At 42.9% G+C, this 15,075-nt stretch overlaps 1 protein-coding gene across 1 annotated transcript in view; it reads left to right on the forward strand.

Annotated features, from left to right (window-relative positions):
- AOAH (acyloxyacyl hydrolase) overlaps nucleotides 1-15,075 on the forward strand; it is a 119,670-nt gene that overhangs the window by 45,668 nt on the left and 58,927 nt on the right. Inside the window, exons 6-9 of the mRNA XM_054990917.1 lie at nucleotides 4,579-4,649; nucleotides 8,805-8,865; nucleotides 9,770-9,840; nucleotides 12,544-12,592. Of these exons, the coding sequence (XP_054846892.1) occupies nucleotides 4,579-4,649; nucleotides 8,805-8,865; nucleotides 9,770-9,840; nucleotides 12,544-12,592 (252 nt within the window). The remainder of the gene's footprint in view (nucleotides 1-4,578; nucleotides 4,650-8,804; nucleotides 8,866-9,769; nucleotides 9,841-12,543; nucleotides 12,593-15,075) is intronic.

The raw sequence follows: 15,075 nt of genomic DNA on the forward strand, positions 1-15,075 counted from the left end.
TCCTGATAACAGTCAAGCTGCAGCATTTTGCACTAACTGGAGCCTCCTAGTTAGCTCAGATGGGAGACCTATGTATAGTGCATTACAATAGTCAAGCCTTGATGTTACCATAGCATGGATCCAGGTGGCCAGGTCAGCTGCGTCAAGATAAGAAGCCATCTTCCAGGCAAGAGTGAAGTTGTAAAAAGCATTTTTTGCCATTGCCTTAACTTGTTTTTCTAGTAGTAGTGCTGGATCCAGTATAACTCTTAGGCTCTTAACCGAGTCAATGAGGGTCAAACAAACTCCATTGAAAGTGGGGAGTACAATGTCCTTCAAGATCTCTGCCTTCTCAACAAGAATCACTTTAGTCTTGTCTGGGTTCAATTTCAATTTGTTGTTTTTCAACCATTTCACCACGGCTATCAGGCAGTGATCTAAGATTTCTACTGCATCCTGTGGGCATCTAGATAGCAAGATATAGAGTTGGGTGTCATCTGCATATTGGTGACATCCAACTCCATAGCTACGAATGAGTTCTCCTAAAGGCTTTACATAGAGGTTGAATAACATGGGAGGTAAGATTGCACCCTGCAGAACCCCGCAAAATAGTTCTCATTCTGGAGATAGCTGATCTCCAACGGCCACCCTTTGAGTCCGTGCCATGAGAAATGATTTAAACCAGTCCAGGGCACATCCTCCAAGGCCCACTTCTGTTTCTAAATGCCTCAACAGAATGGCATGGTCTACTATGTCAAAGGCTGCAGATAGATCCAGGAGGAGCAATAGGGAGGCATGGCCTTTGTCTATATTCAGACAATCATCCAATAACGCTACTAGTGCTGTTTCTGTCCCATGCCCTGGTCTGAATCCTGACTGGAAAGGGTCCAGAGCGCTAGAGTTACCTAGAAGGTCTGGAGTTAATTTGAGTAGGCACAGGGCTTTTTTTCTGGGAAAAGAGGTGGTGGAACTCAGTGGGTTGTCCTTGGAGAAAATGGTCACATGGCTGGTGGCCCCGCCCCCTGATCTCCAGACAGAGGGGAGTTTTGATTGCCCTCTGGCAATGCGAAACTTCCCTCTGTCTGGAGATCAGGGGGCGGGGCCACCAGCCATGTGACCATTTTCAAGAGGTTCCGGAACTCCGTTCCACCACGTTCCTGCTGAAAAAAAGCCCTGAGTAGGCATCATTTGTTTGCTCTGACAGAGAATCCAGACAATATTACTGGTACCCTGTTGCATTCCAACATTTGCTATGCTGTCTATCCTTTTGTGGACCTGCTTTGCAGTGATGTTTCATACTTAATGTGCAATTGTAGTGCTAGCTTCCTGCGTATGGACTGATAAGGCGTTCTTGAGCTTTCCCAAGGTTACACCTGATTCGCTCAAAACTCAGGGTAGCCATTTTATGTGAATAGGGCAATGTGTGTATTTGCCAGCATAGGTACAAGCTATTGGAAACTCGAATTTTTGAGGAAACGCATTCACATGTACCAAAGGTAGAAGAAACACACATTGTGCTGGTCACACAAAATGATGACTGCGTGTATTTAAAAAACTGTGTGCTCTCATGCTCTCCTGTTGTGTGTGGCAGGAGCCCAGAATTGTAATAACTGAATACAACTTCTGTCAGGGACTGGGGTTGTTGCTTTCAATAGTTTGCGGGGAGAGTGCTGTTTGGCTTTGCTGTGTATTGCCGATTTAAACCACACAACCCCTGCTCCTCTTCTGCAACACTTTCTGAGGTGGCATCATCTTTTCTCATGACAAACATTTTGCCTTGCAAGTTAAGATGGAGCTCAAGTATTCTCACTCGTCTCCTCATTTCTTTAAACCACACAGAAGATGCTATCACCACCAGGCCAGTACAGGAGAGAGTGTTGGACTTGGACCAGAGAAAGCAGGCTGACTTGACTTCTTCTTGGGCTGGCTTGGGCAAATCTCCTTTGCTTGCCAAATCTCCTGGGAAGAATAATAAGATTCACATGGGAGGGAGGGGTGGACGGATGGATGGATTTGCACATAAAGAGAAGAACTGTGCTTTTGGAGAAACATTGATTCTGCACATGTTGGATAATGCACTTCCAATCCTCTTTAGAGATCATTTGGAACTGAATTTTTCGACCTTGAAACCAAAAATCCACTTCCAAACAATAACTAAAGTGCATTGAAAGTGCATTATCCAACATGTGCGGAATCAGCCAAAGACTAGTCATAAGAGAACACACCTTACACAGTCCTAAGCAGGGTTACACCCTGCTATGCCCACTGACTTCAATGGTCTCAAAAAGGTATAACGCTGTTTAGAATTACAGTGTTAGTCATCTAACCAGTTCGGTTGCTTTGGTTGCTTTGCTAGTTGTCAGGATGAAAATGTGAAATTTTAATCAACTTCAGAGCGAAGCTGTTTTAAAATTAGAAACCAGGAAATGAGAGAAATTATTTTCAATATGTTTTGTGCATCAGGTTAGACATAAATATGTCTGAGAGTTGAAGAGGCGTTTTTATTTATTTAAACCAAGAGTTTCTCTTTTTCTCTTTGTGTAACTCTCTGAGTTTCTCTCTCTCTCTCTCTCTCTCTCTCTCTCTCTCTCTCTCTCTCTCTCTCTCTCACACACACACACACACACACACACACACACACACACACACACACACAGCTTACTTTTCTGCCTGGCTAAGACAATAAGGAAAGTAAGAGTGCTTGCCTTCCTAACTGAACTGTGTAAACGCTGAAGGATTCTCACAATACAAAATGCCATGGCTTAGGCTGAAATTGAAAACCTGGGAAATTAACATTCCCTCCCATTTTATCATCCCTAAAACCCATAGTAGCCTAGAGGGCTTTTCAGATTCAGGCCTCGAGTTAGTTTTACACAGGTAAGGAAATGAATTCAAAATACATTTTTCGTTTTCAAATTATTTTTGAAAAACTATGAATGCACTGCTTTGAAAATGTTGCAGTATTTTAGTCACTGTACATCAAAAAGTTCTATAGTGTATCATGGAAGAGATATCTGAAGACAGCTGATAGTAGTGTTACCTACTATTTCAGGCATTTATGGCAACTGAATTTCCATAGTTGTGCTATCATCCCCCGCAAAAAGAGGATATGTATAGTAAATGGTGACATTTTCTATTTTTTGTGCCTATCTCACTCTGATCACCTGAAGAGCTCCTGAGCAAGTGATTGTGTAGATCTTTCTGTCACAGAATTTACATACTTCACTTTTTTTACAGAGAAATCTAATGCAAGGTGCGTAATCTTTGCAGCTCTTCAGTGCTTCCTTTAGAGGTGGGCACGAACAGAAAAAACAAACAAACATGATGTTCATTGTTCGTTGCCATCCACGAACAGGGACTCACGAACAACCACAAACATGGCCCTGTTCATGAACATGTTCATGGTTGGCTGTTCGTGGGGGCCAGCAGGCTCTCCTCCAGCCATCATTCAAGTCAAGATCCCTACCGTACCACTCCCAGAAACCTTACCTGAGCAGGCAGCAGGAAAGGTACCACTAATAAATAATAGCTTGGCCCCAGAGCCTGGCAGCAGCCCTGGAACATGAAGGGGTAGATCCCTATCCCACCACACACAAAGAAAATTCAAGCTCCAATGCACTCTATCAAAATGCAAACAACAACTGTCTCTCCACTGTCTGCAAAGTCAGAGCTGGGAGCCCCCCTCCCCCCTGGTATTTGCTCCCTTGTTGTAACAAATTTGGAGCTCCACATTTGAAAGGAAGACCTGCCTATCAAGCTAAATTGGGCTTAGATTGGGGTTTCCAAGGCAACAGCAGGAGTTCAGACAGAGTTCAGACAATCCCTGCCTAAGTTGCCAAGGGAATTGATTGCAGGTGCCAGAGTGTCTGGCTTGACTAACAGCAACGAACGAGGCTTGCAACAACCACCTGTTCGTTTAGAATGGGGCCTCACGAACAGCTTGTTTGCGAACAGCAGATTGGGCTGTTTGTGGCTTTTTTTGTTTGTATTGCTGTTTGTGCCCATCTCTAGCTTCCTTATTCTCGTAAATGCTGTCCCACCAGTAATGCTGAGGTACAGTTATAGAAGATAATATTTATAAGAGAAATTCCACAGCTGTTGCCTGGAGATTAATTGGAGCCAATCTAACACTAAAATAATTGACGGAAGATTATGCTGGCATACCGTGGATTAAATTGGGGAAAGAGGTCCAAATGCCTGGCACTGATAAAGATTCATGATATACATAAAAAACTAATACTCTGAGAGTACAAATTCATGAATTCTGTATCCGAGTAAGGAATCTCCCCTGAGCATTAGAATAAATATATTCTTTCCATACAGAAGGAGAAATGTGCCATTTATTAAATCCTTATTTTTAATAACAAAGTTCAACGGCAGCAGTTTCTCCCCTAGACAATATTTGTTTCCCTTTTCAGAATCTTTTAATGACAATTCAACAGTGTTTTGAAGTCTGTGAGAAGATTCTTTTTTTTGTGAAATATAAAGCTCAGTCATTATTATATACCACCTATTCATCAAGGTGATTTAACTACAGTGTTTGCGTTGGGAAGCAGTTATAGAACCCAGATGAACTGATAATTTGTTTCCTACTTCTAGAAAAACATTCATGGATTATCAAGCATATGTTCACTTCCTTTTCTGAAGAATCTGTGTGAGAAAATAGAAAAGTATGTATGACTTGTATTTAACCACTTTACCATGGAAAACTGCAAAAGGTTTACCTCACATGCTGGGGTTTTATTTTTCCGACAAACTTAGCGCCCAGCAAATTTTTGGAATGTCGTGGGATCTGAGCAAGGGCCACAGAGAAAGAAGCTGGGGCAAAACATAGTCCCCTCCTGCAAAGAAGTCCGTACTTAATGGCCTGGATTCAACCATCCCCCAAGAAAGCTTCCTCCAACTTGTGATTCTTCTGTTAAAGGAAGAGCCACCTGTACTGAAGGCCAGCTCCAGGAAGGCTTCAAACTTTGTTCAGTGAAGTGGTAGCATAGGGGTAGCATCCATGCCGATGGCTCGGTGGTAGAGCATCTGCTGGGCATGCAGATGGTCCCAGGTTCAATTCCTGACATTTCCGCTTAAAAAGATCAGGCGGTAGGTGTTGTGAAAGACCTGTGCCGAGAGCCACTGCCAGTCAAAGTAGACAGTAGAGACCTTAATAGACCAGTTGTCTGACTTACTGTAAAGCAGCTCCGTGAATTCATGTGTACATGGCATGCCAGTGTAATAAAGGTAGTCTATAGTATTTAATAGTGATAAATTCATTAGCAAGCATGAGTGCTGCTGATTCACTAGAGAGGCAAACAGAGCTCCTACTTGACTCTGTAAGCCACTGCCCTGAAGGTCAAAGGTGAAAAGTCAGAGTTGTAGGACCCTGGGGCCATTTATTTCCTTTGTCTCCCCTCATTGCACTGATGCAAAGAGCCCCCTCTTTTTTAAAGTCTCTCCCGTTTACCATTTCCCCCCACAGCTCATTTTCTGGGGCTGATGTTGCAGGCCCAGCTCCATTCCTCCCTTACACTTGCAACTGAGGCAGCAGCTTCTATGGCCAGCAGAAGTTCTCATTGGCCTCTGCTACTGGGCTCTATTTGGTACCATTGGTTGTGCTGGACTTGGTCAGGGTGTTGTTCCAAGTTGAAGGGTGATTCACATGTTAAGGAGACCACATGGTGGATGCTTGGATGCCACACGGACTTTGGGTCAGACACAAATGCCAAGTCAGCAAATTCAGCCACCTCATCAGCCACAGGACGGGATTTGCCAGCATACGTAGTATTCGCCCGTTTCGTGAATGAATCACTTCTTCAGCAGGCACATGTAGTTAGATCCCTGTGGAACAGTTTCGCATACTCTCTCAGTGAAGTCGCCAATTAGTCACAGACGCTGTAAGTTCCCTAACTTACAACCATCCCAGGGAACTTACAGCATCTGTGACTAATTCCAAAGCTGCAATTTTGTCCAGGGGAGATCTCTGTTGTCTAGAGATCAATTGTCATTCTGGGAGATCTCCAGACCATCAGTGCATATACGTTTCCCTAGAGGGCAAACAGTGACTCCCCAGGGCTGCTTCAAGTCACAGGAAGGAGTTGAAGCCTCCTTTAGATGTACTCTGTGGTCCTGATACAAAGTCACTGTGCACCTGGGAATAAAGTTCTCAGCAGGAGGCTTCGGAAGCATGTCTGTCCAAAGTCCACAAGGGACACGTGGACTTTGTAACGTGTGAATCAGCCCGAAGTGTAGACTCTGATCCACTTGTCACTGCACAGCCTGGCAGCATAAGCATAGAGTCTTGCCCCCAAACATACCCACACATGTACTCACGAACACGTACATCTGCCCTTGGCACACAGGACCCTTGAATAGACTGGTGGCAGGACTCCTCCCCCACATTTACCTTAAAGCAGCACTGAGCAGCTGTTTCAACCAGGCTATCTGTGGTCTAAGCCAAGTATGAGTGGATCAGCAGAAAGCTGGAAGCCTGGGGAAGTCAGCGTACTCTCCCCAACCCTTCCATCACAATGAAGCCAAATTTGTCTCAATGCAGCATGATCAAGAGTCAGTCTGTCTATTCATCCCTCCTCAATGGGAACCCAAAGCAGCATAAATTGTTCTCTTTTCCTACACTGTATCCTCACAACAACCCTGTAAAGTAGGTTAGGCTGAGACTGCATGACTGGCCTAAGGTCACCCAGCAATCTTCCATGGCAGAGTGGGAAATTGAACCTGGGTCTCCCAGATTCCAGCCTATGCAAATACATGCGCACATGTGCATGCGCACACACATGTACATACATATTATCATGCTGCATTTGTTCAAAAAACTTCCTCAGTATTTCCAGCCATCTGCTTAAGTAGCATTAATTTATGAGAGGTGATTAAAAGGGTTGCATCCTTTTCAGGTTCTGCTGCACTTCTTGGTCTTTATTCCAGGTTATTTAATTGCTCAGCTCACAGCTTTTATAATCCCATGAATTGTGTGCTTTCCTATGCTGGTTAATTGGTTCATTTTAAAGGGTATATACATGATCTAAACAGTGCTAAGCACTTGTAAGCCCTGTAGTGTGAATAGCAGAGATTTCAGTAGATGCTTCTCGGTCCAATTAGGGGGACAAATAGCTAGATCCTGACCATGATTCTTCAGAAGCTGTCCTATTGATTTTAACGATTGTGGACCTAAACATATTTGTCTCTAACCAGCAAAACTTAATTGTGACAAATCCCATGGAATGCAACCAAGAAGTCATGAGTTAGTCATAGGCTGTTTCCACATGGGAGAACAGCGTGTCCCCAGATTTAGAGCTAGCTTCCACTCAATGTTGTGTTCACTGTGAGAATGACTCATGGGCTTCCTGGGGATTTCCCTTTTGAGGTGGTACAAGGGAAACCTCCTTTGATCCATTGCAAAGGATGAACAGGGCTGGAGTCTGTGTGTGCTGTGGATGAAGCATCCACGTAGACACTCTGCTCTCAGCCAATACACCGAGGGTGATGCTTAGCCCATCCACATCCCCCCTTTTAGCCTTTTAAATGGATTTTTAAAAGGGTGTAGCTTTAAACCATAACTCAACTGGGAAAGGGGAGTAGCCAGGCCATGGGGGCAACAGCTTAATTGCCATCATGTTGATGTTTCTATACTGATGCAAGGTAGGCAAAGGGGATTTTTAAAAGGGTGTAGCTTTAAACCATAACTCAACTGGGAAAGGGGAGTAGCCAGGCCATGGGGGCAACAGCTTAATTGCCATCATGTTGATGTTTCTATACTGATGCAAGGTAGGCAAAGGGGATTTTTAAAAGGGTGTAGCTTTAAACCATAACTCAACTGGGAAAGGGGAGTAGCCAGGCCATGGGGGCAACAGCTTAATTGCCATCATGTTGATGTTTCTATACTGATGTAAGGAAGGCAAAGGGGGAAGGATGGAGACAGCAGTGAGCAGTACAGGGATGAGGCATCTGGATGCCAGTCCATCCTGCTTCTACATCACTTCCAGTGGGGGAAGCGGCCATGATTAACTCGTTGCATTGGTTTCTGTGGGACATCATCACAACTGAATTCCCTTCATACAACCAAGTTTTGCAAGAATTGCTTTAACCGGTGAGCCACAGGTTCACCGCAAGAGTGCTTGTGCCTGAAATTGTGGGTTTGATGCTTGCTATTAAAAGTATCTCCTTATTTTGTTGTAGTGAACAGTGTTTGCAGGACCATGTGGCTTATCAGTAAGTGGGGTCCGTCATGAGTCCCTACTCTGCCTAGGATGAACGCATTGATATTTCTTTGTTTGTCATGCATGTTTCTTTGTTTGGCCCTTTTACTTGGAGTCTTCTTTTAAAATAATAATCCTCCAATGGTATGACTTTCCCTCTGTATCAAAGGCGTCCCTTGCACCTTTCCCTTATCAAGAAATGGGGATATTAGCCGCCAAATTCCTCAACATTATTGCCAGGGGTTTCTTTCAGCTGGAACGCGGGGTAATGGAGTTCCAGAACCTCTTGAAAATGGTCACATGGCTGGTGGCCCCGCCCCCTGATCTCCAGACAGAGGGGAGTTTAGATTGCCCTCCGCGCCACTTGGCAGCACTGAGGACAATCTAAACTGCCCTCTGTCTGGAGATCAGGAGGGGGGGCCACTGGCCATGTGACCATTTTCAAGAGGTTCCAGAACTCCGTTCCACCGTATTCCAGCTGAAAGAAAGCCCTGCTCTTACCAAAGCATATATACTTAAATATAGAGCTGAGGAAATATTGATCCTATGAACTGAACTTTCAACTTAATAACACTTTTTTAAAAGTATAAATTTTTTCTTATGTGCTGTTTTTTTGTCACCCAGTGTTATAGACAGTGACTTACCTTTTAAAGACTTTGATGGAGATAAATTTAGTACCTTCCCCGTAAGTATTGACCAAGTTTTTATCCCCCATTTCTCCAAGGTTCTGTGGACCTCTTATAAGATTTCACTTTCTCCACTTTCTCCACACAAGAGCACTGTGAATTGGTTGAGCTCAGAGACAGTGACAGGCAGGCTCATGGTCATAGGGTTGCCAGCTCCAGGTTGGGAAATTCCTAGAGATTTTGTGAGTGGAGCGTGGAGGGAGATGGGTTTGAGGAGGGAAGGGACTTCAACAGCATATAATGCCATGGAATCTACCCTCGAAAGCCACCATTTTCTCCAAGGGAACTGATCTCTGTGGCCTGGAAATCATTGTAATTCCAGGAGATCTCCAGCCACTACCTCAAGTTTGGCAACCCTATCAACCAGTGAATTCAGGGCTGTGTAGGGATTTGAACCCATGTCTCCGTAGTCTTACACTGTACACCACAGTAAAGCCATGTGAGCTCTGGATAAGAAGATCCTTACCAGAATCACTTCCACAATTTATGAATTTTTGTCCCTTATGAACAGCCAGAGTACGACGGTTTATTATTTTGAAATACTGTTTCCTTTACAGTCAGGAAAAATAATCATTCCTTTATATCTTTTCTGGAGATTTGGCCATGAAGTTACATTGCCCGGAGAAGCAAATTGCTCTGCCAGAGAGTGTCATGTTTATTGAATTATTAATAAAAGGTGAAGCAAAGCTATCTGAAAAAAATATTAAAATTGCCAGCATGTCTTACTTCTGCATTAAAATGAGCAATGTGTCATTTTTCTAAAGACAGCTGGGAGGGAGATGGTTGATATACCAGCCTTTATTCTTCTCCTTGAGTTAGATTCTTATTTTAGATGTTTGAAAGTAGCAGGGGGAAAAATAACAATGAACATTCTATTCTATCTGCACTTCTCTTACTGTTTAGACCTTGAGAGGATATCATTGGCGAGGCAGAGACTGCGACGACAAAACGGCCTCTGTGTATCCGGGAAGACGGTAATGTGGATGATTTCATCTGTTTTGGTTAAAACAATCTCTCTGTTTAGAAGAACTTACTCTATATTCAGAGAGAATAAAATCCTGAAAGTTTTCAATATTACAGTACAACTTCATTTATCCCAGTAGCTTGGGGGTGGAAGGATTCCTGAAAGTTTATACTGATCAGAGATTTACAGGCACTGGGGATTTATATACACATTCCATGAGATATATTTAGGGGGTGCGGTATGGTGGATTTGAACAGACCTTTGGTAATAGAATAACATGAATATGTTGCTTTCCTGTTTCCCAGTTTCTCATCTTAGTCCATGCTGTTTTCTGAAACAATTGCTCTGAAAAAAGAGAGAAACAATTTTGTGTCTAAATGTTCTTATATGTTTAGCAAGTCTGTACCATCAGTCTCTCTCTTTTTCAAACATCTCTACATTTTTCAACGCGCCAAAGAGCTCCTCTGTTCTGACAACTGCAGATAAAAATGCTTCATCCACCTACCTTATTCCTGAGGTGTTTCTTCATGTTTTACAGGATTACTCGGGGTAGTCCAGTAATCATCGTTCGTGATTATATTTGTTCACAGTTCTGGCCTTCTAGCAAAACATCTGATAGGTGGCTTGCCTTTCTCATCTTGTTTGCTCTTGGATCTTTCTGTTTGCCCATGTGATAGTGCCTGTCATTCATGTTTGTGTTATTGTCTTTTCTGTAACAGTATTTGGTCTTTGGGTTGAGAATGATCCATCAGTGTCAACCAGTATCAGTTGCTGCAAAATCTGACCATTTTATTTTTCCAAAGTAGGATTTTCTACGTACTATTTCTGTATCCTCTCTGTCAGTAAGGGTAAAGTCATTGCAGGCCTGTAGCCAAAAATGTTATGGTGAAATAGCTGGGGTAGGAGGAGGATTTGTAGGTCCTTTAAGAATCCAAAATTGGGTGGGGTCTTGGGACCTGATGATGTCAAACTGAATAGTTGTATCAATGCTATTTGTGTCATGTGCAATCACAAATCCTATGATTTTTAAAAGATGGGCTATTTTACCAAACTAAAGAAAATTAAAAGAATATGGAAACTAACTCTGTGACAAATATAAAATGGAGTTGACTTTTTAGTGTCTATTATTGCCTTCCATTCCTGTTGGCATGTGCAGTAGTTCTCACAAGCAGGCACACAAAGAAGTCATAGAAGGAACCATATCAGTTGGATGGATCCTACAAGCATTTACACTCATGCTTGGCCAACTCTCCTCATTATTACAGCCCCTGTCCCACATGGCTTTTGTCATGTTTCTTGACCCCAGACACATAGCCTTTTTGGTGGTCCTCCCTTTTCCACCTGTGGAAAAACTGTTTGGGTCCAAATCTATAAATGTATTATGGCACACCATCAGCTATCCAACTGGGGACTGTAATCATACTTTTGTTCATACTATGAGTCCTTGGTTTATCTAATGCTTGGTCCTAAATTCTTCTATTAGGAGATGTTTCAGGACATAAGACTGTGTGGTAGGGTTCAAAACTACATTGGGAAGGGTCATGGGGGAGGGAGAGATAGCAATTAATCAGTGCCTTAAAGCTCAGCCCTGTGCCGTTATTCCAGGGTGCGTGTGAGTTCCCCTTTGGGTCAAATAGTTCCCCCCACCAACTATTTCAGGTCAGGAAAAGAGTGCAGGGGGAAGTCTGAAGCCCTGACTCCAAACTTGCAAGGATTCTGATCCTAACTGAGCACCTTGTACATGAGAACTGAGGAGAACCCACAACTAATGTCTGGCTTATAAAAAGGGGGATGACCCCAAACCCAATCTATGTCATGTGAATTGACAATCAGCCCAACTGCCAATCTTAACTGCAATTGAGGACCGTGGCCATTACACAACGCTATAGACGTCTTGTGCAAAGCTGGAATCAAAGAAGATTTTCCTTTGGACCTACACCAGAATAAGTGATATTCTAAGTGTTTAGTACATTTCTAGATAGTTTATTTTAAAAGCTATTTGAAAACTGGGCAGTGGCTTCATTTCAAAGCAGTACGTGTTAATGTGTGATTCATTTACTCACACGTCTTAGCCCTGCTTGGAAAAGGGACAGAACGCATCTCTGCACTGACCCATGGTTGGTATTCTTTGCCTTCCTGAAATCCAGAAGAGAAGCCCTTGATTTCTGCAATGTGTGTCTGTAACAGGAGAAGAGTCACCCAAGTCCATAGCTACATGAGTACAGAGTTCCTACGTGTGTTGGATGTCCCATTCCCATTGGCAGAATGCACTGGCAGCTTCGTATGTGTGCATCCCTTTTGTACACATGTATTTGTCTCCTCATTTAACCAAAAATGATTGTCGGAATATACAAGATAGTTCTCGGTTGTGCCTCTGAGATTTAATACCATTTGCAAAACAACTGTATCATGGTGTCTATACACTCATTTAATACCAGTTGTGATTAAATACAACACTCTTACTTGGTCTTGTATATAAAACCTGGTGGATCTTTCAGCCTTAGGTTTCAGGTTTCTCTCTGGTCCTTTAGATAAGAATACCTCGGGCAAGGCACCGGAGCACTATAGTATCTGATTCCTATATCTATCTTGAAAAATATAGAACACAGATATGCTGGTATATCCTTTCACTTGAAAACCAAATCTAAATGCCTGTTAGTTTCTGCAAAGCTGTTTTAATTTCCTTACTGACGCTTTTTTTTTTCTTTTTTAGCCCTGATAATTGGGATGCGCAGCAGGATTCTAACTGTAATGGCATATGGGTGAGCTGTTGAATGTTACAGCATGACATTTCTCTCTCCTATCTTATCTCCTTGTTTTGAAATCATTTTATGCGTTTTTATTTCAAGGGCTCTTTTCAAAGGAGTGTGTGTCTCTGATGCCTGGCTTTGCCAGGGAGCAGAAGCTATTGCCGTGGCTGGTGCGTGTACCAGATAGAGTTACAGCGAGGAGGAGGGGGTGGCATTTCTCCTGCCCCTCCAAGCTGGCTGGGAAAGAAATGGTTGGGATATGCTGGCACAGCTGCCCAGTTGAGTGGGTGTGGCCATATACCTGGTGAGATGCCGGTTGGCCTGGGGAGCAGCCTCAGGGAGAAACAGAGGGAATAGGTATTAAGCTAGTTTACCAGCTGTGGAGGAAGCTGACTGAACCGCAGGCACACATGGTTTGCTATTACATCCAGACTTAGTTGCTCTAGCACACTCTACCGGAGGCTGCCCTTGAAGATGGTCGGAAACTTCAACTAGTTCCAAATTAGTCCACAAGGGTCCTTAAGCCCCACCCGCCTCTGGAAGGACCATATTTAACCAGTGTTACACTATCTGCAGTGGCTTCCAGTCTGGTTTTGCACTTAGTACAAGGTTTTGGTTTTTGAACTTTAAAACCCTAAATGGCTTTGGCCCAGAGTACATGAAGGACCACCTCCCATCGTATCCATCAGACCAAGACTAGAAGTTGACCCAGGGGGCCTTCCTCCAGAAACTAACTCGCCTTTGCAGAGTTTCAGCTAGTGGGAACCCAGAGAAAGACTTTTTCAGCTGTTGCCCCCTAACCCTGGAACCCCTTCATGCCAAAGATTATAGCGGCTGCTTCCCTTAAAGCCTTTTGGGTGGGTCTGAAGAGCTGCCTTTTCAAGAGGGGCTTTAGAGTTATAGTGTGTCAAGGGGGTGGCACTATTGGAACCTTTTTTTATTGGTTCTGTGGAATTTTATTAATTTATATTTTATGTTATTGATTTTACTGTTTTAAGCTGAATTTTTATTGTATCTAAGTGGCTTTTTGATCCTGAGCTAGATAGCCCAGGCAAGCCCGATCTTGTCAGATCTCAGAAGATCCCAACTGTCAGGGGGAACCTCACCGGAGGTATAACAAAATTAATTACACATTCATAAGGCATTCATATATACAACTTATTGAAAAATTTTGGGGAGAAATTCTATTTTGTTAATTTCTAGAAAGTGCAAGGTGCTTAAAGTGCTTTATACATATAATAAATATAATAAATATCAATACAAATATGAAGTTCTATCCAATGTCCTTCCTATCAATAAATAAGCTTCACGGCGATAGACTGTCAGAATTGGATCAACTTGGTGATGTGTTAAAATGACTGCCTCAGAGTTTGGATGTCATGTTAATTATAAGCCTTTGACAAAGTTCATTACAAAATGGGAAATAAGATGCTGGCAAAACCCGTTAGGCTCTCTTCAGCAGCATTCTGACAACTTCAAGATTTTTATATTGCAGAATAGCACTTCTCTGAAGAAGCACCATCTAGAAAAAGAAGAAAAGACTGAGGAATTACATTTTTTATTTATTCATTTATTCATTTATTTTTGCAATCACATTATGATTGCACTACTTACCTTGTGGATTCTTCTGTAATATTTCCTCACCAGTTGGATGTTTGGATATTATGCCTGTTGTGAAATAATTATTTTGTATATATTCTGAATTATAAGAGGATAGAAGCTTATTTATTGATAGGAAGGATATTTGATAGAACTTCATATTTGTATTGATATTTATTATATTTATTATATGTATAGAGCACATTAAGCACCTTGCACTTTCTAGAAATTAACAAAATAGAATTTTCCCCCCAAATTTTAAAAAATAAGTTATATATGTATGAGTGCCTGGCGAATGTGTAATTAATTTTGTTATATCTCCGCTGGGGTTCCCCCTGACAGTTGGTAGCTTTGTGGTTCCCGGAGGAGCCTTTTTGTTAGTGGTTACAGATCTCAGAAGTTCAGCAGCGCCAGCCTTGGTTAGTGATTGGATGGGAGATCTCCAAAGAAGACCAGGGTCGCAGAGGCAGGCAGTGGGAAGCCACCTCTGTTAGTCTCTTGCCTGGAAAACCCCAGCTGGAGTTGCCTCCACCAAGTGGCCTTTTATTGATTTCATTGTATTTTACTATGTTATAAATCACCTCCAGGACTTGTCATTAAAAAACAGTATATAAACTAACTAAAAATATGAAAATGCTTTTTGTCTAGTGCAGTGGTTCCCAACCTATGGGCTGGGGACCCCTGGGGAGGCCACCAAGTTATTGCAAGGGGGCCACAAATCCATGCAACTTGAGTGAGTTTCTACCTTCCCCCTCTTGTACCTTCCTCCAAGCTCACCTCAATAGAGGCCATGCTCCCCCCACCACCACATTTTGTGTTGGGCTGGCTGCCAGCCGGGCTTCATCCGCCAGCCACATGCCACAGTCACACCTCCCCAACTGGGTCTGCCTGCTTCA

The sequence above is a fragment of the Eublepharis macularius genome, chromosome 11, assembly GCF_028583425.1.
Source record: "Eublepharis macularius isolate TG4126 chromosome 11, MPM_Emac_v1.0, whole genome shotgun sequence".
In the NCBI taxonomy this organism is placed as follows: domain Eukaryota; kingdom Metazoa; phylum Chordata; class Lepidosauria; order Squamata; family Eublepharidae; genus Eublepharis; species Eublepharis macularius.